Below are 26,693 nucleotides of genomic sequence, written 5' to 3' on the forward strand. Positions count from 1 at the left end.
AAGTTGGAGGGATGGGACTAGAGCACACGGAATGCTCCTATGGGCCGCCAAAGTGCTGTCACATTCTCAAGCAATGGTAAGAGAAAACGGTTTTACACAGACTTCATCAAGCTGTCCATTTTTCCTCAACGCCTACGTGAGAGCGAAGATCATTCGCTGATGCTTTTTTGCTGCCTGTCAACGTGAGTTGCACCTGGAGTTTCGTCCTACCCTGTACTCTTCTTGGCTCACGTTTTGCTTGACGTGAAGCATGTTTTCTTTTTCCTCTCATGACATCTCAGCATGTTCATTGAAGCACATGACAGCCTGCATTGATTTTTTGCCATTGTTTCTTACAACCCTCAAGCCTGTTCACAATGCACCTGCACCTGCATAATAGAGTGTAGTTTATTGTAGCGGCCTTCAATCACCCAATAGTATGTAAAGAAAACAAGACAACACCATAAAAAATTTTACCTAATGATTGGGTGCAAAAAGAATCATTTTACAGTGTACAGTATTTTTTGAGGGCCTCAGACATTTGTGCTGGTCCAATTTCCTGCTAACTACAGAAGATGCTTGCATCGCAAATTAAATAAGTGCAGTCCGCGGTTGTTGCCAAAGGAAGAATGAAATCACGTCCACGTGGCTGTTTCACTACTTGACTGAGTTTAATTAAGAAGTGTTGCAAAGTTAGTGGTGCACATATCACAATAGCTGAATTGCTTTAGGTGCATATTTCAGTGCTGGTATTCATCATTTGCAGAGCAACAGAACTGCATTTTGCGACGATGCGTTAGGTAGTGCTACGTAAAATATTTATGCCATTTTATGGGTTAGCATCAGTAGCAATATTTGTCTTTTTTTTCAATTGCAGCCACGTCGTGACTGAATTACATTAAAGCGGAATGCCGAGGTGCTGCTCTGCTGTACTCTTCTGTCCCGTCAGACGCAGCACAATGTTTCATGGCATTGCTTGCTTTTTTGATGGGTTGTTTTGAGAATCTGATAAAAATGTCACAGCTAAAATAAAGATTGAATCACGGGACTCTCTCAAGCAGTAAGCATGATAAGCGGCACGCAGACCGTTCAGAGTACGATCAGTTCGAGTTCTGATGTGCCATAAGTGTGCGCAAAGAACGCAAATTCAGCAGTGCTTGTACACATTATTGTAATGTAAATATTATTGGGAACTCTAAAGTTTATCCAAGAAATACTATTGCTCCTAAAAATGGCCATCTGAATTTGCTACAAAGTATCCATTGGTCTTTAATACTCTGTATAGCAAGCAACGTTAACTTTGCTACTCTCTTCATCTCGACAGGCTTTTTTTTATTGTAGGAAAGCAAGAACGATAACAGTAGCACGTTTTCCTAAATTACTTGACTCTTTCAAGGGATTCGTTGTACAATCATCAACTAATTTATTTGGTATATTTGTTTTTGTGAGCTGTAAATGTGGAAAATTATTAATAAGGTAATCAGAAAAAAATGATGTGCCTAAACACGCGCGGATGCCTTCCAACAAAACAATGTTTGCAAAAAAGGAATGGTATAGGTTATGCCTAAAGCTTTCTTGATAGGGTATACAGTATTCTGTCATGCAAGTCAGAAACCCATTTATTAGTGCTTCATCTAAAGCATTCTTAATGCGTACTAATGTAGCCAGTTAGTGTTGCAGCCTTTAAGTACATGATCGAGGGGCCCTATAGCGTAAAACTATTCCAATGTGTCTTTCTTCTCATATCCTGACCTCAATGTTACGTAACCGCCGAAGAAGGTTAATCACCGCCGCTGCGGTGACCCGCAGCGTTGTCTGAACAGCCCAATCAACACTCTCCTTGTTTATAGGAGACCACTTTTGTTTGCATTCAAAACAAATAACATTGCCAACATTGAGTGGTTTTTCTTGTTTAATTGGCTGACAAGAGGCGAGGAGCACGCTCAAGGGGAGAGGGTTTCGATGAGGCCGAGGCAGTACAGTGAAAATATATAGCCGGATGAGGAGGGTGGTGCCGGCGTCTGCGAGTGGTCCGCTTCCCCTGACTTAGCTTGAGGTGGCTGTTCGAAAATTGCCGCGCCATGCAAAGGACGGTTAAGAATGCCGCTGACACCGATCCTCAGCAAAGATGAGTTGTCAGAGCGAAGTCGTATACGTGACGAAAGGGCTCGATAACGTTATGCTGGCACACAAAAGCCTTATTATACGCAAATAAATGCATGCTCTCTGGCAGTGGCGAGTAGCCAGTGCTTGAGCAATCGGTGGGCAGCCATCTTTTATGGCTTTCGGAACGGAGCAGTCTCCGGCAATTCAGGAAGAAATTCAGTTTTATAGGCATAATAATGCATCTGTAACGAGTACACGTCGCTTCGATGGGGTGAGTTTTCGTGGGTTTTTTGGCGTCGCGTGACAGACAGGTGAAGTGGGCACAGCCCGAAATCTTTTGACCAATAGAAGAGGGCTAATGGTGAAAAGGCGTCAAATCAGAAATAATTATTTCTCTTTCGTTTTCTTTACATACGTCATATTAAATGGAGAGCTATCGCAGTTTTCACGACGTCGCGTGACATACAGGCGAAGTAGGGGGTGGCCCGAAAAGTTTTTGACCAGTCGTGGAGAGCCGATTGCAGAACTAGAATAGAAATGGTTTGAAATAGCTTTACGTTATAGCGCCCGAGGGCTGCAGTACTTTCGGCTATTATGCACCAATGAACTGTGAATGAAGTTTGTGGTCCTACTTGGAGAGTATTCAGCTAGCCAGAATCCAGGTTCAAGCGGGAATATTGCGTTGACAAAGCGAGCTCCATCTCACTGAACAACAAACGTTTTTAAAGGCATTCGTGCAAGCAAGTAAACATTAGTTCAAATTTGTGCCATCAATAATTTTAACCTAGAGTGTTACTGACCGACAAATTGCAATTGGCACATGACCAACTCCCTAATGATAATTTTGCAGCAATCTGACGCTTAATAAATGGAGAAAATAGCCTGTGGTAGCACTGATATTCATATTTATTTACCGTTTTAGCCATATGCTGTTACGTTATTTAAGAAATGAGCATCTACGCTTCGCCTTAAACTCGCCTGCGAAAAGCGTTCATTGTAGATTTTTGTGCGAAAACCTACGGCAAGTAGATAACTCAGCAAGGTGTTCTGGCGTCTAACATTTTGTTTTGTATTGCAGACGAAGAGCCCGAAGAACCTAGGCTTACAGTGCTCACGAAACAGCATAAAAATGCTATTAGATCGCTCAGAAAGGTAAGTTCACATGGTTTCTTTCTTCAAAGCTAATTTGCTTCAACGCCAATAGAAGAACGCAAGATGCACACACCTATATTGCAGATGGAAGATAAAATTCGAAACAATTTTCAACATTCATATTTTCTAAAGCGGCGTTTCTGTTGGACACATATTCTTTATTTAATTTGTGTTTGCTATGAAAAACCCAGTAGGATGTTTCAAATAGTGGCTTCAGGGCTCGTACAAAGCCCCTTTAAGTAATCTTTCTTCATGCTGTATTTTCGGAAGAGCTAGACAAGGCTTGACAAAATATTTACACATTAAGTCTTCAAGATGAACGTGGATAGGCTGAGTTTTGACTGAGTGATGGGTTTTTTATTGAACTTTTAGTCCCTTCCATTTATTTTAGAATTCACCAGCTAGGAGAGAAGCTTTAGTGGGAATCATGGTGTAACTTTCTAGACACGATGACTAATATGTGCAATCCGAATAATAAATTTCTGACATAAATCAGCCGCATATCATGTGCTACAAAACGGCTCCTTCGTTAGGCGTAATCATCTTGTAATTACACAAGCGTGTAATTGGAGCGTTTTCAATCCAATTTTGTCTTAGAAAGCTAACATTAGCGTTGAGTTTCCAGGTGAAACTTGCAGCCGTCATCGGGACCAGACGGGTCGGCAGTATATGAGAGGGAAACAAGATAAGCCAACAACACACACGCACGCTGGCTATTGATATAAACAGATGTAGGAGACTGCGAAAGCAGTGACGACGGTTGAATTCGCGGTGTCAAATTACCCACTGCGAGTATACCGACTTGCATATATAACAAGGGATCCCAATTTAAATTGTAAAATATTTGGCGTTGATAAAATTCCAGAAGGCAGTACAAACACTACGAATACAGAGCGATATGATATGACGGATGAGCGTCGTTAGGAGAGTACCAGCCACGTCCCAACACAAGTCACCAGACCGTTCTTTATGAAGGCAGTGCATGCATTATAAGAGGGAAAACAAAGTGTAAATTTAAGAGACAAATTGAAACCAATTCGATATGCACGTAGCGGAACTGAAGCGCCCATGTTCACTTTCTGCTACCATGCTGTGAATGCTTGTGGGAAATTTGTTTGTGACGTCTTGAGATAAATACTAGCGTTATAGCTTTTCATGCTTTCTTTTTCAGATTAAATATTTTGTAGCGCGGAGGAAATTTAAGGAGGCCCTGAAGCCTTATGATGTGAAAGACGTCATCGAACAATACTCAGCGGGTCATGTTGATCTCCTTGGACGAACCAAGAATATCCAATTCAGGTAAATTGCACGCTGTCGTCGGTATTTATTCTATAGTTTTCAATTTCACACAAGTGATCAACCATTTTCGTGTGCGTCCATTTTGCCGAGATAAGCACAAAGCACTCCGTTGGAGTCCTGCTCGTTGGCTGCTAATCGAAGGTGTTGACTGAATCAATGTGCTGACTTAGCGACTATGGCACACTCAAACTTCGTATGCGCGGAACTATTTGGAATGAGTGCCTGAGAGAATAAAAGTCACATTTGCTTGCTTGTCTAGAGAAGCCTGTAGTGGAGTCTCGCTCATCAGCATCGTCATCATCATCAGCCTATATTTATGTCCATTGCAGGACGAAGGCCTCTCGCTGCGATCTCCAATTACCCCTGTCTTGCGCTAGCTGATTCCAAATTGCGCTTGCAAATTTCCCAACTTCATCACCTCGCCTAGTTTTCTGCCGACCTCGACTGCGCTTCCCTTCTCTTGGTATCCATTCTGTAACCCTAATTGTCCACCGGTTATCCATCCTACGCATTACATGTCCTGCCCAGCTCCATTTCTTCCGCTTAATGTCAACTAGAATATCGGCTATCCCCGTTTGTTCTCTGATCCACACCGCTCTCTTCCTGTCTCTTAACGTTACGCCTAACATTTTTCGTTCCATCGCTCTTTGTGCGGTCCTTAACTTGTTCTCGAGATTCTTTGTAAACCTCCAAATTTCTGTCCCATATGTTAGCAGCGGTAGAATGCAATGATTGTGCACTTTGCTTTTCAACGACAGTGGTAAGCTCCCAGTCACGATTTGTCAATGCCTGCCGTATGCACTCCAACCCAATTTTATTCTTCTATAAATTTCTTTCTCACGATCAGGGTCCCCTGTGAGTAACTGACCGAGATAAACGTACACCTTTACAAACTCTAAAGGCTGACTGGCGATCCTGAATTCTTGTTCCCTTGCCAGGCTATTGAACATTATCTTTGTCTTCTGCATATTAATCTTCAACCCCACTCTTACACTTTCTCGGTTAAGATCCTCAATCATTTGTTATAATTCGTCCCCATTGTTGATGAATAGGAAAATGTCATCTGCAAACCGAGGGTTGCTGAGATATTCGCCGTTGATCCTCACTCCTAAGCCTTCCCAGTCTAAGCGCTTGAATACTTATTCTAAGCATGCAGTGAATAGCATTGAAGAGATTATGTCTCCTTGCCTGATCCCTTTCTTGAGTCTCGCTCACCTCGATGTAAAGGGTAAGGCGTCTGTAGTGCAGGCAAGAAAAAGCCTGATCCGACGCAGCGTCTTAGTAGTGCTGCCATCATTAGGGCTACTAAAACAGAGCGTGGTAAAAAACTAGGTCTCGTAAAGATAAATATATTTTTCAAGTTATTAGCATATCGCACTGGGCATTTGCGTTTATACTTGCTCCCTTAAGTATAACCAAGTGAACCTACTACTTCCACAAACCTGTGCCGCTTTTAACGTTGCAAAAGAAAGTCAAAGAACGACGCAAAATTAGCTGCAGTTTTTTGCTGGTTACGATGCCTAGTCCTTCCTTCGACCCGGAGCTCTGACCCACCAGGATGATGCTAATTTTCACCAGAAGCGGTATCATGGCAGCATGTGCAATGTTTTGCTCGCATTCTCAACGAAGGTGTTACTGTCCGACTGTCCATGGAATGACATCTTTAACGCCGGAATACGGCGAGGTACGTGGCAACTGTACCGCTTCAAAAAATTATTCGCGATCAAAATATTGTTATGGCGCTAGAAAGATGTACATATATTGTCACATATAAAGATAACACATCTTTATTGGTGACTTCCGTATCGAAACGATATCCTCCTGCAATGGCTTTATAAATGAAGCAGGCTATTCTAATGAGCGCTAAAGAGAAAAAGAAGCGGATCGATTGATCAGAAGCATTAAGGACAAAACAATTGTGTTAGCTTCATGGTTTATGCAAGCGGTTTCTGACGGCTACTCTCAGCGAACACTGCATTCTTAGAAATCACTCAGTATAGCAAAACCATTGCTTAAGAGTTATCAATAAACCTTTTAAGCAACGCATTAAGAAAACTTCCAAAAGGGCTGACGATACTTTACGACAACTGCATGCCCACATATTTAGACGAAAGGGTACTCAACGTTACAGCTAAGTTAAAAGTTAGCTAGGTCGGATTTTCTGCCGAAAAGACAATTGAGAATTTTTTCCGCCATGCAGACACACAAAAGCAGATTATGAGTCAAAAAGGCATAAGGAAACTCAATATGGCTAACAGTTATATTGAGAAAGTTCGTTTACGTAAAGTTTATTGAAGGCCTCTGCGACTCTCCTGAAATTAAAAACATGCTCCAGCTGGAGTGCCGGATCTTAATAAAATAGCAGGGCTATAAAGCGGTGAAATTTTCATAATGATTTTTTCCTTCTGCCTTGAATTCTAGACATGTAAAGAGGACAAGATATAGATTTAAAATGTCACTACACTTCGCACAGTAAAGTTGTACTCTCAAATTTTTCTGTAGAGCTTGTGGTTTTAATTCTGCCACAGTGTTGTAGGAAAACTTGAATACCCATTAAAAATAAAGTGCTCACCGTTCATAGAAAAGGACGCTCGCTGTTATTCAGAGACTGTTTTCGGCAAGTTCTCACAGTTCTACGTACATGTTTGTTTTTTGTGCGCGTCAGTGATGCGAGTTATTGGTCTTGTGGTGCATGGCTAGATTACAAAAATACCTACCTGATTTCGCCCCAACCGTGGTGCATGCAAAGTAGCTTATAAGTAAATGCATCTAAAATAAAGTGTATAACCTTCCATTTCGCGAAAAAAATAGACATCACTGAGACACTACACCTAAATGGAGAAGGAATAATCCAGGAACAATGGTTATTTTTAGGTGTCATTGTCGACTTTCACTGAAATTTCATGATAATTTTACATCAGTTCGCAGAAAGGCTTCCATTGGCAAAAAGCCTTACTTAAAGATAGGCAACTTTGGCCACTCACGCCCTCACAGTAGGTAAGGTATGATTTTGCAAATTGTCATAAAAACTATTGTATTACATCTTGGGGAAGTTAAGATACTTCTCAGACCTGGCCATTATACAAGTTACAAAAACTAGCACTTGAAATCCTCAGTTGCTCGTCCAGGCTATCATCGTCCTTGCTGATTTTGTCAACTAACGATTTTGCCGCTTCCCATGCTATAGGCGTAAAGCGTTGGTAAGCTATATCTTAAAATTTATCACTGCAAACTTACTTTAGACATAGTTCCAGGCGACTTACTTTCCAGTCCTACTAATAACACGTTTCATGCCAAGTGCCATCTTTCTTTCCAAAGATAAATACTAACTATAGTAAATAAACTCATGTTAAAGACGCAACATCTATTAACCTGTTTAGGAATAAATTGAAATTCTTTTGATTTGATGTAAAGTAGTTTTTTTATTTTCCTGATATGTTATTTGTAGTGCATATCTTGTCATTTTAATTTGTGTTTTTGCCCTTGCAAAAGATTTATCGCTAATGTGCCTGTGCTTTTATTTTCGTATCTCACTCTTACAGCAGGTCCCAGCCTACGGTTCTTGAACCACAGGGCCACATACTGTTCATGTAAACGCTCTAATATTTCATGCAATTTTCTGCAACAAATCTTAAATCTGAAAGGCAATGCAAACAAAAATGCACATTTTACCAACATGGTAGGGACAGTTGGCCCAAGGAGGTTTATAAACAACTCAGTTGTCCACATATTACATTTCTGATGTTCTTGCACTTCAGCGCCTATGAATTAGTGCAACGCTAACTTTCCATTCGGTGTGCTCCACTCAGATTTTTCTTGCACTGAGCACTTTCTGATGCAGTTCGGTCAGGCCTCTAAACGTATTAGCGCGTCGCATTTTCACTGTATCATGCTATGTATATTAGAGTGTACTTTATACCGAATTTCCCCATATTGCCTACGGCAACATTTCCAGAAAATTGGCCATGCAGGCACGTGATATTGCTTTTTTCACCATCTCGCCATTTGTTTATTTTCTTTACAGACTGGACCAAATCCTGGGAAAAGTTGGATCCAAAGCAAAAGATGTTTATGAATCAAAGATTAGCCTCGCATCGAGGATCGTGAAAGTTGAACGCGCCGTAAGTATTTGTTTTGATTTATTTTATTCAGCACTGCGATAATATTTTTAGTTGCAATGTAACACAACATCATTGGTTAGCTCGGGAACATGTTACAAACAAAGGACGGCAGAAAGAGGACGGAGCCACTCTTTCTTCTCGTTGATTTTTTTTTCTTTTCTGGAATATCTACGTTACTATTAGGAACTAATACAAATTCCTAAGAGATTTATCCTAATATCTTGTGCCGCTCCTTTTATTTTCCCGGCTTTCGGGGCCGGACTTGATGTTTAGCGACATGATGGATTACCAGCGAGCCTCGCTTCCGGGTTTACTTATGAAATCGAGCCGTGACAATATCATAGAGAGTAGTGTGGATATGACGTATGGACGATGTATCGGCTATACTTGGTGACATTTACTATGCAAATTAGCTATGCATGTCATGAGCATGCACAGTGTGTACCGTATTTTCTGGAACATTACCATCCTCTTTTTACACAACCGTATGTGCTTGCCTATGTGGGATAGCGCGCTTGCATTAAAACCAGAAAAGGTATTCGAAGTTCCAAGAAAGAAATGTACTCTAGCGGAGCAACTCTAATCGGAACACAACTGAAAGTTATCTGGGGTGTAAAATCGATAGTCTGACACATAAGAGTCGCAACACTTTTCATATACACCTTTTCTGTCATTTTATCTGGAGATCTTGACAGTGCCTGATCGTGGTTCCTCCTAACATTACACAGCCCATCACATGTTGATCGCCGAGTCAGAAATTAGTCTTTTCTGTTTCGTTGACGCTTTGCAACGCATTGGCTCGTACGCTGGCAGCCCATGGATGCTTGAATACGAAAGTGCTTCTTACAGCTGCACGCAAGTAATTTCCAGACTGTTTAGTTTTAAAGACAGGAGCAGCGGGATCTGCTTAGATTCTCGGGATGGTTATATTCGACTAAATACGATTGGTTTCGGTGCATCGGAGCGCCCAATATCTGCGCTCAAGTGTGAGCGATCGGCTATCGAGTGAAGCGAATCGATCAACACGCGTGGAGAAAAGTACTCAAGGTTTCCTTAGCAGCCATAGCAATGCCTAAAATTAATAATGGCGGCCACGCCGGTGGCCCCAGGTCGGTCGATGAAGGCGCCGAGCAATAAAAAAGCGTGCTTTACGGTAAATTGCGCAACTGTACCACTTTGGATTAAGATCACAGCTGTGCCCTGATATAGGCACGACAGCCTGTATGACCTATATAGGGCATCGCCGGCGTAATAAAAATGTTATAGCCATACCGTGATCTGGGCCCAATGTTCAAGATTTATCAAGTTCCATTCGCCAAATCAGAAAGCGAGAGAAGTGCCTTTTATTAGCTTTTATGACTGCTGAAACGTGAAATCTGGTTTGCTTGATTCTGTGCCACCAGAATATCAGAAAATTGTGTATTTCTGCACCAACGCTTTCTTTCAAAGAGTAACACTTGATCAGATATATAGTGACGCGTTCATTGCGTGGCTCAGTTACCTCCTTTGCCTTTACGTCGATTTGCATGACACCGGTGCGGCTCAGCAAATCTCTGTTTCGGCAGATATCGTAGACGGTGGCTTGGGGGACGACACGAAGCTTTGGCCACAGCATCAGAGGACATGTAAGAGCTCATTACGCCTCGTGCAAACTGCGCGAGCAGCCTGTAGGCTGTTTGTAGTAGAAGCGGCGCTAGAAATGTATTCCAAGATCTGAAAACTTTCCGCTGATGAATAAATCAGGATGAGCATGTTTTGCTCTTCATTCTTTATTTAGCAACCACTTTGAAGAAGCGGCTTGTCGTGTTTCTGACCCAGTAACTTTCTTCGGTGCGGTCACTATCAGATTGTTTATATTCTGCCTAATGGCTCGCGGGTTTTTTCAGTTGCGAAACATTTATTGCTGCCGCGCAAAAGGCTTGCAGCGTAGATCTTCTCTACGTGGTAATAAATTGTAGCAAATACGTATTATCGATATAGTCACTCGCTTGTCGCCTGTGGACCGTCACGAAACGTTCAGCTTCCAGCATGCGCGTGTAGTCGGTGTAGTCACCATCACCCGTACTTCGGCGCATTGATTCAAGAGTGTGGATATTCCCTTATTCTTGATACGTGACCGAGAGAGTGGGAGTGAGTTTAAGTGTAAGTTGCGGTGGACGTCGTAGATAACATGCGAGAAAATTACTATGCGAGGAAGCAGTGCTACTCCCTTTGTCAATGTGTAACGAGCGGTACGAGCAGTACGTTTTTTGGAAGTTAGCGTTAGAACGCTGGTGGGTTAGTGCATTTGTTTTCATCCTCGAGGAAACCGTGCATCGTGAAGGGCCGGCAACACAGGCCATCCTTATGTAGCAGCACTTCGTGAACTTGGCCACGCACACTCATTCCATTCCTTAATATGGCAGTCACTATTTTTGCAGCCAACTACTGCAGACCTCTCCCTTCTACCGTTCCACATTTTGCATCAGGAATGGAGCACAGTGCTTTATTGAACACTCAGATGCATTTCCGACAGCTTGATCGCACAGCAGCAGGACAGAAGCGGTAATGGTTCCGTAATCGCGCTCTCTCACTGAGGCAACGTGCGCCATTTCGTTCCTCAAAGGAAAACTGCTTCGTGAAAAGGGCCGGTACTGCCAAAGCATTCGACGAGATTTTTGCTTTCATTCATGCGACCAGAATGGGTCGACTCGTAGCATACAAAAAGAGGAGCAAGCTTCATTTTCTCGAATTTCGTGCCAGAACGTCAACGCCGACACTTCCGTATGAAGTCACCGATTTAAAATTTTCCCATTTCTGCCCTTAACCTAAGACTCACGCTAAGACTTCTTAGCTTGAGTCTCTCATGTTGTTGTTTTTTTTTCGAAGCGCAACGTAGTTAGTCTTTGCCGATAGACGAATAATTAGACCTGGGGTGCTATGCAGGATGCGCCGAGTTTGGCGAAACTCGGGATCTTCACGAGCTCTGGCGACGCCCCAAGATGAAAGAACTAATGGTAGCAAGACAAAGTTTGTCCATCGGCATGCCTCCAGTTTCATTGGTTTATCTAGATTCACTCTGGGTGGCTATCATCTCTTGAGCGTTGCCATATTGGCGGTCGACAAACTGGGGCTCACGTGATCATACAGTCGGTGCACGGTCGTACCTTCTTTCACTTGTCTGTCGTTCCACCGAGTGCATTATAGGCACACGCATGTTATCAAATAAATGTATTTAGTACGATAATATTAGTCACTATAATGTGGGTTATAAGCATTTTAAGGTTTACAAGATGTGCACTGAATGTGTATTAGACTAATGTGCCGTTTAATACGTTTCGCGTTATACCACGAGGGGACGCTCGCCCTCCTCTTTCTTCCTCTGGATTGGAGTGGAGCAGCTCGCTACGCGCTTGCGCTAGCATTTCTGAGCACAGATCGGTGTGCGCTGGTTTCCTCACTAGGCTTTCAAGAGATCGCTCGTTGTTCCTTCTCTTTCCTCTGGATTAAATTGGTGCGGCTCGCTACCTGCTTGCGCTCCCATTTCCGAGCACAGATTGGTGTGCGCCTGGTCTTCACATCGCTCGTTGCTCGCGCTCAAGTAAGGCTGCGAGACGAAGTGAGCGTCTGCTAGCACAGTAGTGGTTTTCCACGCGCTTACCGTGTAAACACTCATGAATGCCGGAAAGCACTCATAGGAGGGTCAGAAAACTACGCTTTATTTTCTTTTACATTGTGATGCACCTTTAGACGGGCTAGCGCCGAGCGATGGCTTCTAACAACCGCTGGAAAGAGTCCTTGTACTGGGTATCCCGAGCGATCCGTGGCTTCTAACAAACGCAAGAAATGCTCTTCGCAGCGTACGTGGCGGTTAATTGATTACCACGACATCTATGCCTGGAATTACTCCAGCAGCGGTGCAGTTACCTTGTCACCACCGCTGACGAGGTGGCGATTCACTTTTTGACAATAAATTCCCTTTTTTTGCGTTTGAAGGCTCGTGATGGGGCCCACAAACTTCACGCTGTGGTTGACTGTTTCCCAGTGCAGATTGAGGCTCGCCTCGTTAGCATCCACTAAATTTGAAATACAGTTCTATGCGACCCGTGCGTTACTGCGAATAAAGGTCCCTGGTTGAACATTGGCTGCAATAATGGCTTCGTCTCGTCGGTCGACCTTGAAAAGTCGCAGCACTCCTGTGGTAGCGCAGACCATGCCGAAGACCCATGGTGCATGATCTTTTAACATCGCCGTAATTTTGGCGGCTCGGTGGAACGTTGTCGCCCTTGATCAGGCGGCCTCGATTGTACTTTCGCTTGCCGCGAAGAAGGCACTCGTCAAATTGCACTATCTTCCCGGGGTTCCCGAGTAGAGGTCGCGCCAGCAGCTCGTCCATCAGGACCTCACGGGCGTAGTTCTTCCAGTCGGCGATGGCATGCTTCGATAAAGGAAACAAGTCGCTGGTCATCTCCTTCAACAGCCACGCATCTACGCTATTGCTCACGCAGTACGTGAGCCAAATCACTTGCCGCCTAAAGAGGTGGACGTTCGGACGGTCGAGGCGGTCCGTGTTGGCGAAGTAACTTCCTTCGCCTCTCTGCCCGTACAGTGCAGCGGTACCGTGTAACTGCAAAGACTGCTTTCGGCACCTGTTGCACCGGAAGGCAGCCTGGCGTCAATTCTGAGTCTTCCTGTAAAATGTGACCACTACAATGGGACCAACCAACCACAGGTTGGCTGGTCCGGTTGGAACCGTAGGTGCTTGCAGGTGCCCCAGTACTCCGATGACGCCGCCGGACCTGGCCTGGCGCTGGGACACGGTGGACGCATGGCGCTTGAAGCCGGAGAGAGCCGAAGCGATCGCACGAACTCTTCCTCTGCAGCCTAGTCACACCAATATGTGCTCCGAAAGCATAATTTACCCGCCAGGCTGTCTCCGCAGACGAGAGCTTTCGCCTAACTCGCTACACATCCAGCGCACTGACGTATTGGAAAGGCGAAAATGACGTTGAAACTCTACGTCGGTCATGTAGGTGAACGGGTCCAGACGGTCTATTGACGTTTGCTATCGCTGGATGCGATCACACAGGCTCCTGCTGCCGCTTCCATGTTCCCGAGTTCAACTCGGGGAGGGTTTCGCGATGTACGAGTTTGGCACGAGTTCGCCTGTCAATTAAAACCATAGGTCACGCCTCACGCGAGGCATGTAATTCTTGTGTGCACACCGACCACAGTTGAGCCACGCCCAACTTATTCTTCGGCAACAGCGACGCGGTGCTGAGCAGAGAGGCATCAACAATCTTGACCGCCGAGATAAAACACTCACAACGCACTGTCATCGGTGATGTACTGAGCGGCGACTATCGCTGGCTTATACATATGCGTATGTCTTCTCGGGCTGTGATGGCCCCACAACATGGTTTCATTGCCTGCACTGTGGCGACGTAGCACACAGCAAATAATTATCGGCAAGTCACTGTAGCTACTTGCAAGGTGTCGATGCGCCATGGTGGATGACGATGCTGAGGAGTGCGTAGTGTTTTCCAACGACAACGTATCGCAGCTGTCATTTGAGATGATCGGCTATGTATCGGAGCGGTAGTGTCGCTAACATGGTCAGCGTCGGGCACCGCCCGCTTTTCTAGACCCATTACGATGACATTTCTTCATCACAAGCACTGCACACTAAACAGTTGCAACACCTTCCTGCGTTCGAAGTCTCATTTCATAACTGCACACTAGAGCCCTCACCTGCCAAAATGCGATTGTTGCGGTGTCGTTACGATATCCGTCTGCGATCGCTGTTAGCTCCAGCACAAACAAACAGCAAGCAGTTTGGAGTGCACAACACACTCAAAATACTGCGTATTGCGCACAGAGGCACCTTCACTGGGCAAGCGATGAAAAGCAAATAATTGTAACGCTGGGCAGCTCGCTCTTCTTCATAATGCATCACGGAGGCTTCGCGCACAGAAATAAACTGGTACCGTACAGCCATTTTGCGGCGACAGCCGTTGATCCCCTCTCTATGGCCAGAGTCTCGCTTTTCGTTGGTAAAGCGGCGGCCTCAATAGCCTCAGTGAAGCGCCTGCGGTGAACAGCCATGCCGCGGCGATGCGTTTCCCTTCCCCTAATAGACAGGCAATGGTCAGATCATTGTGATGACTGACTTAGTGGAGAATAGCACTGCAGCACCCCTGGCGACTTGTCACCGTATGAACTCCCTCGTGTGTGCGACATCTAGAATGTATCCGCTTGTAAGCTGTCGCCTCACTGTCGCCACTGACGGCAAAAAAAGTGCAAAGTGTAATAATTCGCTCGATCTCCGTTTGTCATCAGAAATTTATAGCATTCAAAACGAAAAACCGATACTTTAAGAAATAGATTGTTCATTATTTTATTTGTTGTATTTTAACGTATTCGATTGAAGGAAAGTGTAGATGCAAGAATGCACCGCCTGTGCCCTGTTCGCATTCGACGGCGGATAGAAAGATAATGCCCGAGAGAGGAGGCACGCCCTTGACGCGCTCGAGAAAGGCGTGGCAAGCGGCTCACGGCAAGTGTGCAGATAGACAGCGGGACAGTCACGGTATTTCTAAATTGCAATAATACGTTGATAACAATACGCGGCGGTGGCGCGTTTCGTTGGGCAGTCTTCTGTGCTTGAAACACCGCGCAGGGGGCGCTCATGTTGTCATACGCAGCTTTATCTCGACATTTCTTTTGGCCCGTTGTTCTTGCGCTTTCTTTGCTATCTCCGTTCACTGACTGCCATCGAGCAAACTCGGGTAAAACTCGTGCGAACGAGAAGCTCGGCACATCCTGCATAGCACTCCTGGCCGGATGTTGTCATAACGGGAAGTTCATGGTGGTGTCCCCACTCAGCCTTCGTTTTCGATTTATTTTTTTCTGGTTTATCACGCCTCCTCTCAGAGCAAACATTGGCAGAATTGGTATCGCAGAAACGTAATTTACTAATTGATCTGAACTTTTCGTCCCTCTTAAGGAACAGACGCATGGTTACTGTTTTTTAGGTGGATTGTCTGCGACATAACTTTTCGGTCAGGTAGCAGCGCCCGCAGGGAGATAGGCAGTGTTTGGGTAGTGTAGTAAACGCTTTCTACAGCGAAACTGTTAAGGGCTCACCTTCCGATCGTCGCGTCCGGCAATAGAAAAAAACTCTCATTGGCCACATACTGTATGTGAGAGTGAAAGCGCGCAAAGGCGGGGGACGCGCGCTTTCACGGGGAGCGAACGCACGGCGGAGAGCAAGCGCGACTTCCCAGTAGTAGAGGAGTGGTGGGCAAGGAGGGCACGGAGGCACCCTAGACTGTGCGTGTGCGTGCCCGCTCTCCCACTGCGGCGCATGCGCGCAGCCCTGCCGGCCTCTCCCGCCGACACTCTCTGGGCTCTCGCCCGCCTCTCAGTGACGACAACGGCGTTTAGCCGTTCGTCACGTAGCCAGCGTTTTGACAGCGGTTGTGTGCGGTCACACAAACAACGCGCACAACTCCTGCCGACGGCGGTGGCGTTCTTCTCGCGTTCGCACCGAGCGCGCGCGGCGTCGGTGACGTGTTTATGAAGAACGTGCCAGCCTTTGCCGTACACCCTGTGGCGGTGTACCATAGCGACCATGAGGCACAGTGCTTGTCCTGTGGTCACTAAATAAATGAAAACCACCGGATCATATATATTTCTCATTCTCTAATAGTTCAAATAACCAATTACACCAGCACATCTTAATAGTCATAACTGGAAATACATGATTTCACCATAGTACAGCTTCGCTGGTGTTCCATTTCCACCCCAGTGGAAGGGCTGACAGAGTTTTTTTACGTCTACAGCAAATGCTTGATACCATACATTGGAATGTATGGTATCAATTTGTAGAAGCAAGGTGCTTTCTCATTGGTATTATTTGCAAGCAAATATTTATTAACATTCCTTGAAAAGAATTGTTTAATAAAAGAATTGCAGCGAAAACGAGGAAACTCCGTAAAAACACCGATGGCGCTTTGCACCACGAGAACATAAACAAAATTCGAAATATGGATGTATACAACAATCCAGTAAATATATTTAATGGCCTGTAAATAAACATAATGTAAATATTCTATCTGAAGTAGTTCTTTATATACAAAGGGAAGTAAACCCTAGTGGCTATTCGGCGGTTCGTAAGAACCGCGCGCACGTGTGGAGCGCAATGCCGAGGTCCACTCCCGACCGTGTTCTCGCGCAAAACTGCACCCTTTGAGCCGCCGCCGGCAAGTGGTCCCGCCCTAGCGACGTTGACACTCTGCAGAGGAGAACTCTGACCTTTAGAACACACCCGATATCTTTAGGTCTGAGCGCGGCAGCGAGGAAATGATCCGGAGTAGAAAACGAAACTTGCCGCTGGATACCTGTTGACGTTCCGGGGCTATTTGGCACATTTTCGTCGTCCGTGCTGAAGTCCGATGAATCAATGTCATCGTCCAAGTCTGTGCTGCTAGCACCATAAAAAAATTCTGACGTAGACTCATCGAAATCCGTACTCATCGAAAGTCGCCGTTTCCGAGTGGCAGCTGCGCGCAACGTCGACGCCATGTCGGAAACTACGAGCGCTCGTCACGCGCAACGAAAAGGCGCTTTAAAAATCCCCCCTCCCCCGCGGTGAAAAAACGAACAAGAAAGCGAAACTAACAAAATAGTTCCTCTTTCAGGCGCTGGATGGCGCTAGCTATCCGAAACCGCTCCGAGCGCGGCAGAATTTGAAGTTGAAACATTTGACGGCGAGAGAGAGAGAGAGAAACGGACGGGAAAGGCAGGAAGGTTAACCCGAAAATATTCTGGTTTGCTACCCTGCACTGGGGGAATGGTAAGGGGGAATGAAAGGCAGAAAAATAGGTGAGAGAAAAAGCAGTCACGTAAAAACAATAGAGAAGGTCGGAAACCTCCGTGAGAACTACAGGTATAGTGAGACTCCGTGAGACTACAGGATAGTCCACTCGAACGCAAGAACTTCAAGAGTGTCTTGACTGACTTCTTATGTGACGACTGTATAGGCCGGTGTGCCAGAACTGTCGGCTCCGAAAGCGGCCGGTCGTCAAGACACGCCAGTGCGGTCGCGAGTGACTGCCTGTGTGCGCTGTGTCGTGGACAATGACAAAGTGCGTGTTCGATAGTTTCCTCGTCGCCACAGTGGTCACAAGCAGCACTATCCTCCAATCAAATTCGGAAAGCAAACGACTTCGTAAATGCGACACCAAGCCACAATCGACAAAGTACCATTGTTTCGGGTCCAGGTGGAGGTCGAAGTCGAAGACAGGGGTCCAGTCGATGCAGAAGTGTGTACTGCAAACTAGGTGTGTTCCACAACAATTGTGTGGCATCGTCTTCAAGCATTCGAAGTTTCGCTGCTGCATCTGTTCTTGACAGCGGGATTGGTTCCTGCATGCCGTCTTCATGAGCAGATCGAGCAGCTTCATCCGCATGTTCGTTGCCCATTACGCCATAGTGGCTAGGGAGCCACTGAAAAGGTGACGTCGCGTCCTTGCTCGATGAGACGATGAAGGAGCTCTCGGATTTCTAGGACTAGTCGTTCGTAGGGTCCACGGCGTAAGGGGGAAAGCAAGCAATGTAGAGCTGCCTTGGAGTCACTGAAAACACTCCATTTTTGAGGTGGTTCCTCACGAATTATGTGAGGTGCGCTACGAAGCAGCAAGGCCAGCGGCGGCTGTCGATGTTGTCTGGTGTGATGTCTTGAACTTCAAGGTGGAGCCTCTCGCAGGAAAAAGCACTGATCCTGCCCCTCAGTGTATAGATGGGTATGATCACTGTAGTTTTCGTACAGGAAGATCAGCGAAAGTTACTTGAGAGCTGGTGATGAGAGTTGTGCCTTCGTTCGAATTCCTCGCACTGTCAGTCGAACTTGTGGCTGAGTCAAGCGCCAACGGGGAAACAAAACTATCGATGCAACTGTGTAACCTGATTGAAGGTATACACAATCAGGCAGAATCGTCTGACCCGAAGAGGCGCGTGGTCGGTCTTCTGTCAGTGAGGCTAGATGATGGGAAGGGGCGCGAGCAAGGTGCCTGATGTGTGCTGTGAGCGCTTCCATAATAATGTGAGTCTTGGCTCGGTAGTCATGCGCAATTGCAATCGTTTCTGATGTTGATGCACATCGTGGCAACCCTAGACAGACCCTGAGCGCCAGTGCCTGAGCACTTTCGATTGTACGGATGTTAGTTCTGCAGGTATTGCTTAGCACTGCCAAGCTGTACCTCAGATACCCGACAAACAGCGTCCTGTAGAGTTGCATCATCGCGTGTACTGAAGTACCCCAGGATTTTCCTCCAAGAAACTTGAAATATTGGGAGATGGTTGCCAGGCACTTCTTTAGGTAGGTGGCATGGGGACTACAACAGAGGTCACACTCGATGACTACCCCTAATAACCTGTGCGTTCTCACGTAAGAGATATTTTGTCCATCGATGGATATGGCATATGAAGCTATTGGTTTCCGGCTGAATGCGACCAATGCACATTTTTCTGGGGAAATCTTGAGGCCTTGTTCGCTAAGGTACATCGTTATCACCGTCCGCAGATTTTTTTAGCCTTGCACGAACTTGAGAACGCGTCACGCCAGATGCCCAGACGCATATGTCACCGGCATAGACAGACAACTTCACCGTATTTGGTAGGCATTCTACGAGAGCAATGAGCACGAGGTTGAATTGTGTCGGGCTCAGCACTCCATCCTGCCGTACTCCACGGTGTGTATAGTGTTGAGAAGTTGGGCCGTCTTCGGTATTCACAAATAGAGGCCGCATATGTAAACTGCGTGTCCAACGATAAACTCGACCGCCAAGACCAACCAATTCCGGAGCCTCTAATATACTCTCATGAAGAACATCGTCATATGCTTCTTTGATGTTTAAGAACATGGCGACAGATAATCGTTTACACGGCTTTTTATATTAAACTAAAGAAAACAAATCAATGACATTATCAATGGAGCTTCGGTGACGTCGAAAGCCAGCCATTGCGCCTGGGTAAACTTCGTAGTGTTCCAGGGACCATTCAAGTCCATCACCTTCCCAATGCAACTAGCCAGCGGGATTGGGCGCTATGAAGTAATCTCTGGAGGAGACTTGCCAGGTTTGAGGAGCGGTACCAGGTGACTGGTCTTCCATTCTTGAGGAACGTTTCCATTCTCCCAGGACTCATTGAAAATGTGCAGCCGTGCACTTCGCGCTTGTTGACCGAGGTGGCACAATATACGGTAAGAAATACCATCTGGGCCAGGGGACGACGACCGATTACATGAAAGTGCCGCGTCGAGCTCTTGAGTGGCGAACAGCAAATCCATGCGTGAGTACCTTGTGTCCAGAACGTAATTAATGTAAGGGAACTTGAGCCCGTTGACTGGCTTGCAATAATAGCACAGAAATCTTCCGCTGCGTCAAGGTCTTGTCGGCGTTGGAAAAGTGCTAGTGCCTTGAATGGAAAGCGTTGTTCCGGAACAGAGCATAGGCCTCTCGCAGTTCTCCATATTTGAGATGGTGGTTCGCGGGGGTCAAGGGACTCACAATACTTTGTCCAGCGCTCGGATTCCAGCTTATCTATGTGACTTTGTATCATCTTTTGAGTGCGCCGGGCTGTCCTTAGATCGTGAATGGACTGCGTGCGTCGGCATCTTCGTTCGGCGCGACGACGAATCGCACGAAGTCGCTCCAACTCCAGGTCGAATTTCGAGTACTTTTATGAGCACATGAGCGTGCACATAGCGGTCTGCACCGCTTCTTTAATAGCTTCCTGCAGACTAGAGGAGACACCTTTCTGACAAGCGTCCTCCAGTATAGGTCTTTCAACACAGTCCAATCAATTTTTCGCATTGTGTTAGGCGGTTTAGTGTTAAACATCCCGTCCATCTTGAGGTAAGTGGGGATGTGATCGCTTCCATGTATTTCAATGTCCAAAAACCACTTTACGCGCATGACAAAGCGGTGTGATACAAAGGTCAAGTCCAGGTGTACACTGTGCCCTGCTGAAACGTAAGACTAGCGTCCTTCAGCAGCAAGAGGTCACGATTGGAGAAAAATGGAGCGAGTTTTCTCCCGGTTGCGTTGACGTTTGAGCTTCCCCAAATGGTGTGATGGGTGTTAAAATCCCCGGTGATATTCCAAGGACCTGGAGACGTTTTTATTATGTCTTCTAGGCTTTTGGTGTCAAACGGGCTTGATGGCCGGAGATAGGTACGCGCCTACAAGTGTAAATGTGAGCTTTCTATTTTAGACGGTTAAGCAGAAATACTAATTGTCATCATGAGGTTGCAGAGGCTGGACGACGTAAGTAAGCTCACGGCGAATAAAGACGACTACCTTGCTATTTCCATTGTTATTTGAGGACGTAATTGACTCGTAGCCGGATAGTCTGATAGGGTGTGTTAAATTTGGTTCGCAGATAACGATGATTGGCTGTTTGCCTGTTTAATCCTCGAAGGCAGATGGAAGAATCCACAGGTATGAAGAGGACGGTGTGCGGCCAGCGCTCAGGTTTTGCATGCAGGGTTGATGTACTCCCAGGTGATGACGTCTTGATGAGTCTCCTTTAGGCTTTTCGGCTCTTCGCCGACACAAAGCTGTCATTCGATGAGTGACAGCGAAACCTTAGTGTCTTCGCTGGTGCTAGACCAAGTACCTCGCTTCCTTGAGGAGCTTGTCAAGGTAGACTTCTGGCCTGACGGGATGGCATTATCCGCATCCATGGCCACGATAGCAGGAGCCTCAGTGGAGTCTTCACTACTGGTGTACCAGGTGCCGCTTGTCAATGAAAAGGGCGCCGTAGTAGACTTCTGACCACACAGGCCTGTGGGAGGCTCCACGTGCATAGCCGCAAGGCCGGACGCATAAAGCGCCCCGGAAATTGTGGAAAATTGGACGAAATATAGCTAGCCGAGACAGAATGCGTTCTAGCAAAGAGCAACTTCGTCGTCGTCAAAAGAATGTCTTTGACAGCGAGCTATCGATGGGTATAGATGCGGGCCACAAAGTGTTCAATTTACATGGATACTGTGCTGTGAAAGCTTTGTTACCGTCCGTATGACTGCGCACAATTATTGTATGGCGACCGCACACAAGAGTGCGTTCGTTCAGCATTCGCGGATTGGCCAAAGTTGAACAGAGAGACAGAGCAATCAAGGAAAGGCGAAGAGCTTAAGCAAACAGGGACCCGATTGGCTGCACAGCCTGGCAGAAAAGGGTCGGCGGATTAAAAGAAACAAAGGAAAAGTTTAAGGGACAGAAAGTTCCCGAAAAGTGAAAACATGTACATCAAATCGGGGGAAAACGCTGTAAACATTACACACTCTATTGCATATTTCTGACCTAAAGGTGAACATATTGTTCATATACTCAACGTCGGAAATCTACTTACAAATTTTTGCTAATTTGTAGCGGTGCTTCCTTATCGACGGACATCGGGTGATACCGACTAAATGACGTTTTGAACTGAAGCTTCTTTTGTATAATCGTATTTACTACTTTTTGACATGATAGTTAACAGCTAGAAACTGGGCTTGCTGTGTACGTACAACTTTTATGTTGAGTGAACGGGACTACGGCAGCCATCGTCGTGTGGCCACATTTTCATCCTCGGCGTTACCCTAGCCATAGGGCAAAGAAGAAATTCCGGCCACTGACACTGTCGCTAGGATTAGAAATCATGTCCACGGGCAATGTGCCGTTAGAATGCGGTAATGATTACGCTATCGTGCAGGGCACTCATAATAGTCTCCAAATAGTCGACGATAGCACTTGTCATGCATATATAGCAACTGCACACACTGAGTATACCCTACATTGGACCGATCACTAGCATTCACCGTAGTATTGAACCGTCGCCTCATTTCACTTTCTTCGTTTCCCTGTCTCTCGTTAACGCTCCACCCCATATATGTGGAGTAGCCGCCAAGAGCCAAGGTTATTTGGCCGTGTCTCTCCCCTTTTCACGTCACTTAACTTTTCTTTCTCATATGGTGCTTGATAGATTGTGCGAGGTTTCGCGCCCTACGTAGACTCAGCCAGTAAAGGCACTTGCACATGTGTATATCATCGAGGAAGCAATGCTGTAAACTTTATAACTCGAATGCATATTCCTGCCCTAAAAGTGAGCATATTGCTTATATACTCAAGAGGGAAAATACACGTTCAAATTATTCCACTCGCGAAAGAGAGAGAGAAAAAAACAATAATGATCAACGAAAGAACCTTTTATGATTGGTCTAACGTAAATTCCGCTTTGCTTCACGCTGTGCCACCGGAATACTTCGTGAGGCCACAATACACAATACTGCAGCAGACGAGGTCGACGCCGCGGCCATCGCAAATATGCTGTTCTTGAGAAGATGAATGGGCCCGCGTGGCACCCTGCAGCTGTCTCAGTGACTGATGGTACATTCGGCTGGTGCCTACCGCGCTCTGACCCATATTGCAACCATGAGGAGCCTGCTCTTGATAGGAGCCAGAGAAAACGTGCCCGAGCCAAGCGTGCCGCTATTCGCCACAAAAATCGGAGACCGGAAGAAGAAATACGTCAGTGTTTGTTTTGTTTTAAACCAACAAGGCGCGCAGGCACCCAGGGGCTGGCGCGGCGCACGCCGCGCCAACAACGGAAGCTGCGGGAGCCACGTGACCTGGACTCCTCCAGACCTCGGTCGCGCTCCGAGGTCGAAGGTGAGAGCGCCTTCGAGCGCTCGGAGCTGAAGTGCGGTGCTCTGAAAGAACCCGCCAAATGTGTTTCGAGCGCTGAATGTCGACCAGTCAGGTGCAACGCGCGTCAGCCGTAACGCTCTGGAGCACTCGCAAATGACCAGCCAAATGTACCATAAGTTAGAGCCTCAGGAATAAGTGGTCTTCTGATTTTTACAGCGTAGCTGTCTATGGCTCAGATCCCGAGATTTCATCGTGGCGTAACGTCGACAGAAAAATATCATCATCAATCAATTACTCACGCCCCCCCCCCCCCAAATGTAATCGCTATGAGCGATTACATTTGGGGGGGCATACATACATACATACCCCCGTAAGCCAGAGGCCACAAGCACTCAGCAAAGTGAAGCCAACAGTGCATATATTCTTTGGAATCACGCATACAACAAACCGGACAGCATGTGTTTCAATAAAGAACAAGCTCAACGCCAGCATCCGAACCACATAATTGATCATAAGGCGCGCCCACGCCATAATGCAATGCGAAGAACGCATACGTTTCCCGGTAAAGATTACTGTTTCGCAAGCTGCCGCCGCGCGGCAGCTTTTGACGTGCATGGGGAGTGACGTGCCAAGCCTTTCGTATATAAAATAACCAGCCTATAAACTGGTTTCAATGCTGTTGCAACAGCGCTATGGGTGGCGGCGTGCTGTGAAAATTACCATTACTCTAAAACCATAAAGCATTGCATACCCCCCTCAGCAGTTCTAGTGGTGGTTTCCAACAGCTTTGTTAGGCATCCGCTTTCCGACGCCCGGGATGGCGAGTCAATTTCTTTTTCTCGTTGTAGACTTCTGCCCTCTCCATAAGCATTGAGTAGATAGCCGGCATTGAAGCCCTTGCCAGCCTGTGTGCCTTCCTTGTCACAAGATTCCCCTTTACAGTACAACTTTGAGATGTGCAGAATAGGACACAATCACGTGGTGTTCGAATCAATGGAAACCTTTGAACTTAGATGGATTCAAAATAAACTTGTTCAGAAAATAGTTTCTCAGCGGTCTTTTCTGTCGCTGCTACGAAGCCAGAAGAATGATTCCGCGAGCTTGTATAGCAATTTCTAGTTTGGTTATAAGGCCATAGCGTCGGCTTTACTATTATCAGCGCCAGCTAGTCGACCGCTCTAGCCACCGCGGCTTTGCTTCGAAAACGATATTCAAGCCTTGAAGTGGTTGATGTTTGGGGTGTGTTATGCCTGGCAGTAATTTTCTTTACGTTTTCTTATGCTTTTATTTCTATTTCCTTATATCGTTTATTTTATTTTTTACTTTGGCATGTCGCAAGATATGAGATAAAATCTGAATGAATATGAGGCATTAGATGGCATGAACACATATGGTATCTTATGTCTCTTCATTAGACAGTTTTCGAATAGCGTTCGGCACCTTACGTACGTTATACACAAGCATTTTGAGTGGATGCCACAGTGCATGTCGCTTGCAAACATAAATTTAACTTAATGGGCAGGTATGAAACATAAAGGCATAAGTTTGAAGAAGGCACCATCTGTTGTGCCGCGTCAGACCTGTCTGAGCCAAGGTAATCCAATAGGACGCTTGTTGCGGCTTTCTATGTAGATGCCTCTCGTGAGGCCTACAGGCGCGAGTCGCCGAACGAAGCCGTAAATTAGAAGCGCTAGCTGCTCATAAATTTGCTAATTTGGTGAGTTGAGAAGAAGCGCAAGCTTATTCCACCGTTTATTGGCGATCAATGATCACACAATTCACAATGCACAATTCCCAAGGAAGAGGGAGGCACGGCGGCTGCAATGCATGAAAGCGCTATTTTACAGAGAAGCAGTTAGCCTCTAGTTTCTCGGGATTTTTCGTGGCATGCTCACCCCCTCCCCCCCCCCCCTAAAAAAAAGGAGGCTGCAGAAGGGGTTTGTGTTTGAGTTTCCGCGCAACAGAAATTTGTTTTTCATATATTCGAATTACAATCCGATGCTGTCACGTCTGTAGGTTGTGTGTAAGCCGTACTTTAGAGATTTTGCGACACACTTTATTTTGATAAATTCACATAATTTAATAACGCAGTTCCACCAGGCGGAAGGCACAAATGCATACGGCGTCTGGAAAAGGGCTTTGTCTTTGAGTTTCCGAGCAACACATTTGTGCTTTCTCTTATATCCGAATAACAGTCCGAAGCTATCATGTCTGCAGCTTGTGTGTCAGTCGTACTTTACGCATTTTCTGACGCAATTTACTTTTGATCGTTCATTTAGTTCAACAAGGCACTTGCGCTTGGAGGAGGGCGTACAAGAACGAGGATGTATGCTGCACTTCCGCACACGTGCGTGCGCGTGTGGCGTACGTGGCTTGTGGTGGTGGTGCTTGTGTAACGTCGTCTAACGTCCGCACCAACTTCGCTGTATACACCCACTTTTACACGGTGGAATGGAGGCGGAGTTCTTTTTTTTTTAGTAATATGTAGAGTCGCAAATGCAAGGGCTTAGCGCTAACGTTACAGTCAGTGCGATCGACACTGAGCATGCGTAGTAAACGACGCTGGAGCTCTTGAGAGCGTGTGCTATTTCTTTGCATTTGGCGTTCCCCGCTGACGCACCCAAGGCTCCCCTTGTGTTGGATATAATGGCGGCAATTGTTCAAGTGGGCGCCGTCTGCACGAAATATATCAAGTCTTTGTGCTGGACTGTTTGGCTAATCGTTCCCAAACCAGTAAGGCATGCACTGACACCTGGCGTAGCAAGAGGAAATCTAGGAAACGGGCGCCGAGTAGCAGCGAAGATCCTGCCCTGAAAGCTGCCCGCAAGCGGCGGCGAAGTGACGCAGGTACCGCGCCACTAAATTGGACGAGCACTTGGGCGCGTGTGCGAAATTTCGGAGAGACTTTCTGGACAGACAATTCGGATTCAGTCATGCCGTGTGCGACAGATTGTGGTTCGAGAACGATTTGATGGTGATTGGTAACGTTCGAGACGTCGGCGAAGCGTGAACGTGATGCGGTTTTGTCAGATATCCCCTCTCCTGACTAAGCCAGCTGCTCGGTTTGGCTGCGCCGAGGGAGCGCTAATGGCCTATTAGATCTTGCCGTTGGGTGCGGGAGTTCGGTGACGTTGAGGTGGACTTAGAGAATTGAAGGTTTATTTACAGTATTCACAGGATTGGAAGAAAACAACTATACATGCAGTAAAAGAGGCATCGTTACGGCCGCCAGCAAATCGTATGCTGCGGCCGGCGGCAAGAACAACGTTTCATTTCTCGATCTGCATCTCGCTTACAACCCTTTCGGTCTGTCGGGGCCTCGTCATTTTTATCCAATCGTCGGTTTTGTGCAAGTGGCGTCAGG

At 46.3% G+C, this 26,693-nt stretch overlaps 1 protein-coding gene across 1 annotated transcript in view; it reads left to right on the top strand.

Annotated features, from left to right (window-relative positions):
• Nucleotides 1-26,693, top strand: part of LOC119461642 (potassium voltage-gated channel subfamily KQT member 1-like) — a 283,324-nt gene that overhangs the window by 250,144 nt on the left and 6,487 nt on the right. The window contains exons 10-12 of the mRNA XM_037723006.2: nucleotides 3,164-3,237; nucleotides 4,409-4,536; nucleotides 8,561-8,657. Coding sequence (XP_037578934.1) covers nucleotides 3,164-3,237; nucleotides 4,409-4,536; nucleotides 8,561-8,657 — 299 coding nt within the window. The remainder of the gene's footprint in view (nucleotides 1-3,163; nucleotides 3,238-4,408; nucleotides 4,537-8,560; nucleotides 8,658-26,693) is intronic.

The sequence above is a fragment of the Dermacentor silvarum genome, chromosome 8, assembly GCF_013339745.2.
Source record: "Dermacentor silvarum isolate Dsil-2018 chromosome 8, BIME_Dsil_1.4, whole genome shotgun sequence".
Classification (NCBI taxonomy): domain Eukaryota; kingdom Metazoa; phylum Arthropoda; class Arachnida; order Ixodida; family Ixodidae; genus Dermacentor; species Dermacentor silvarum.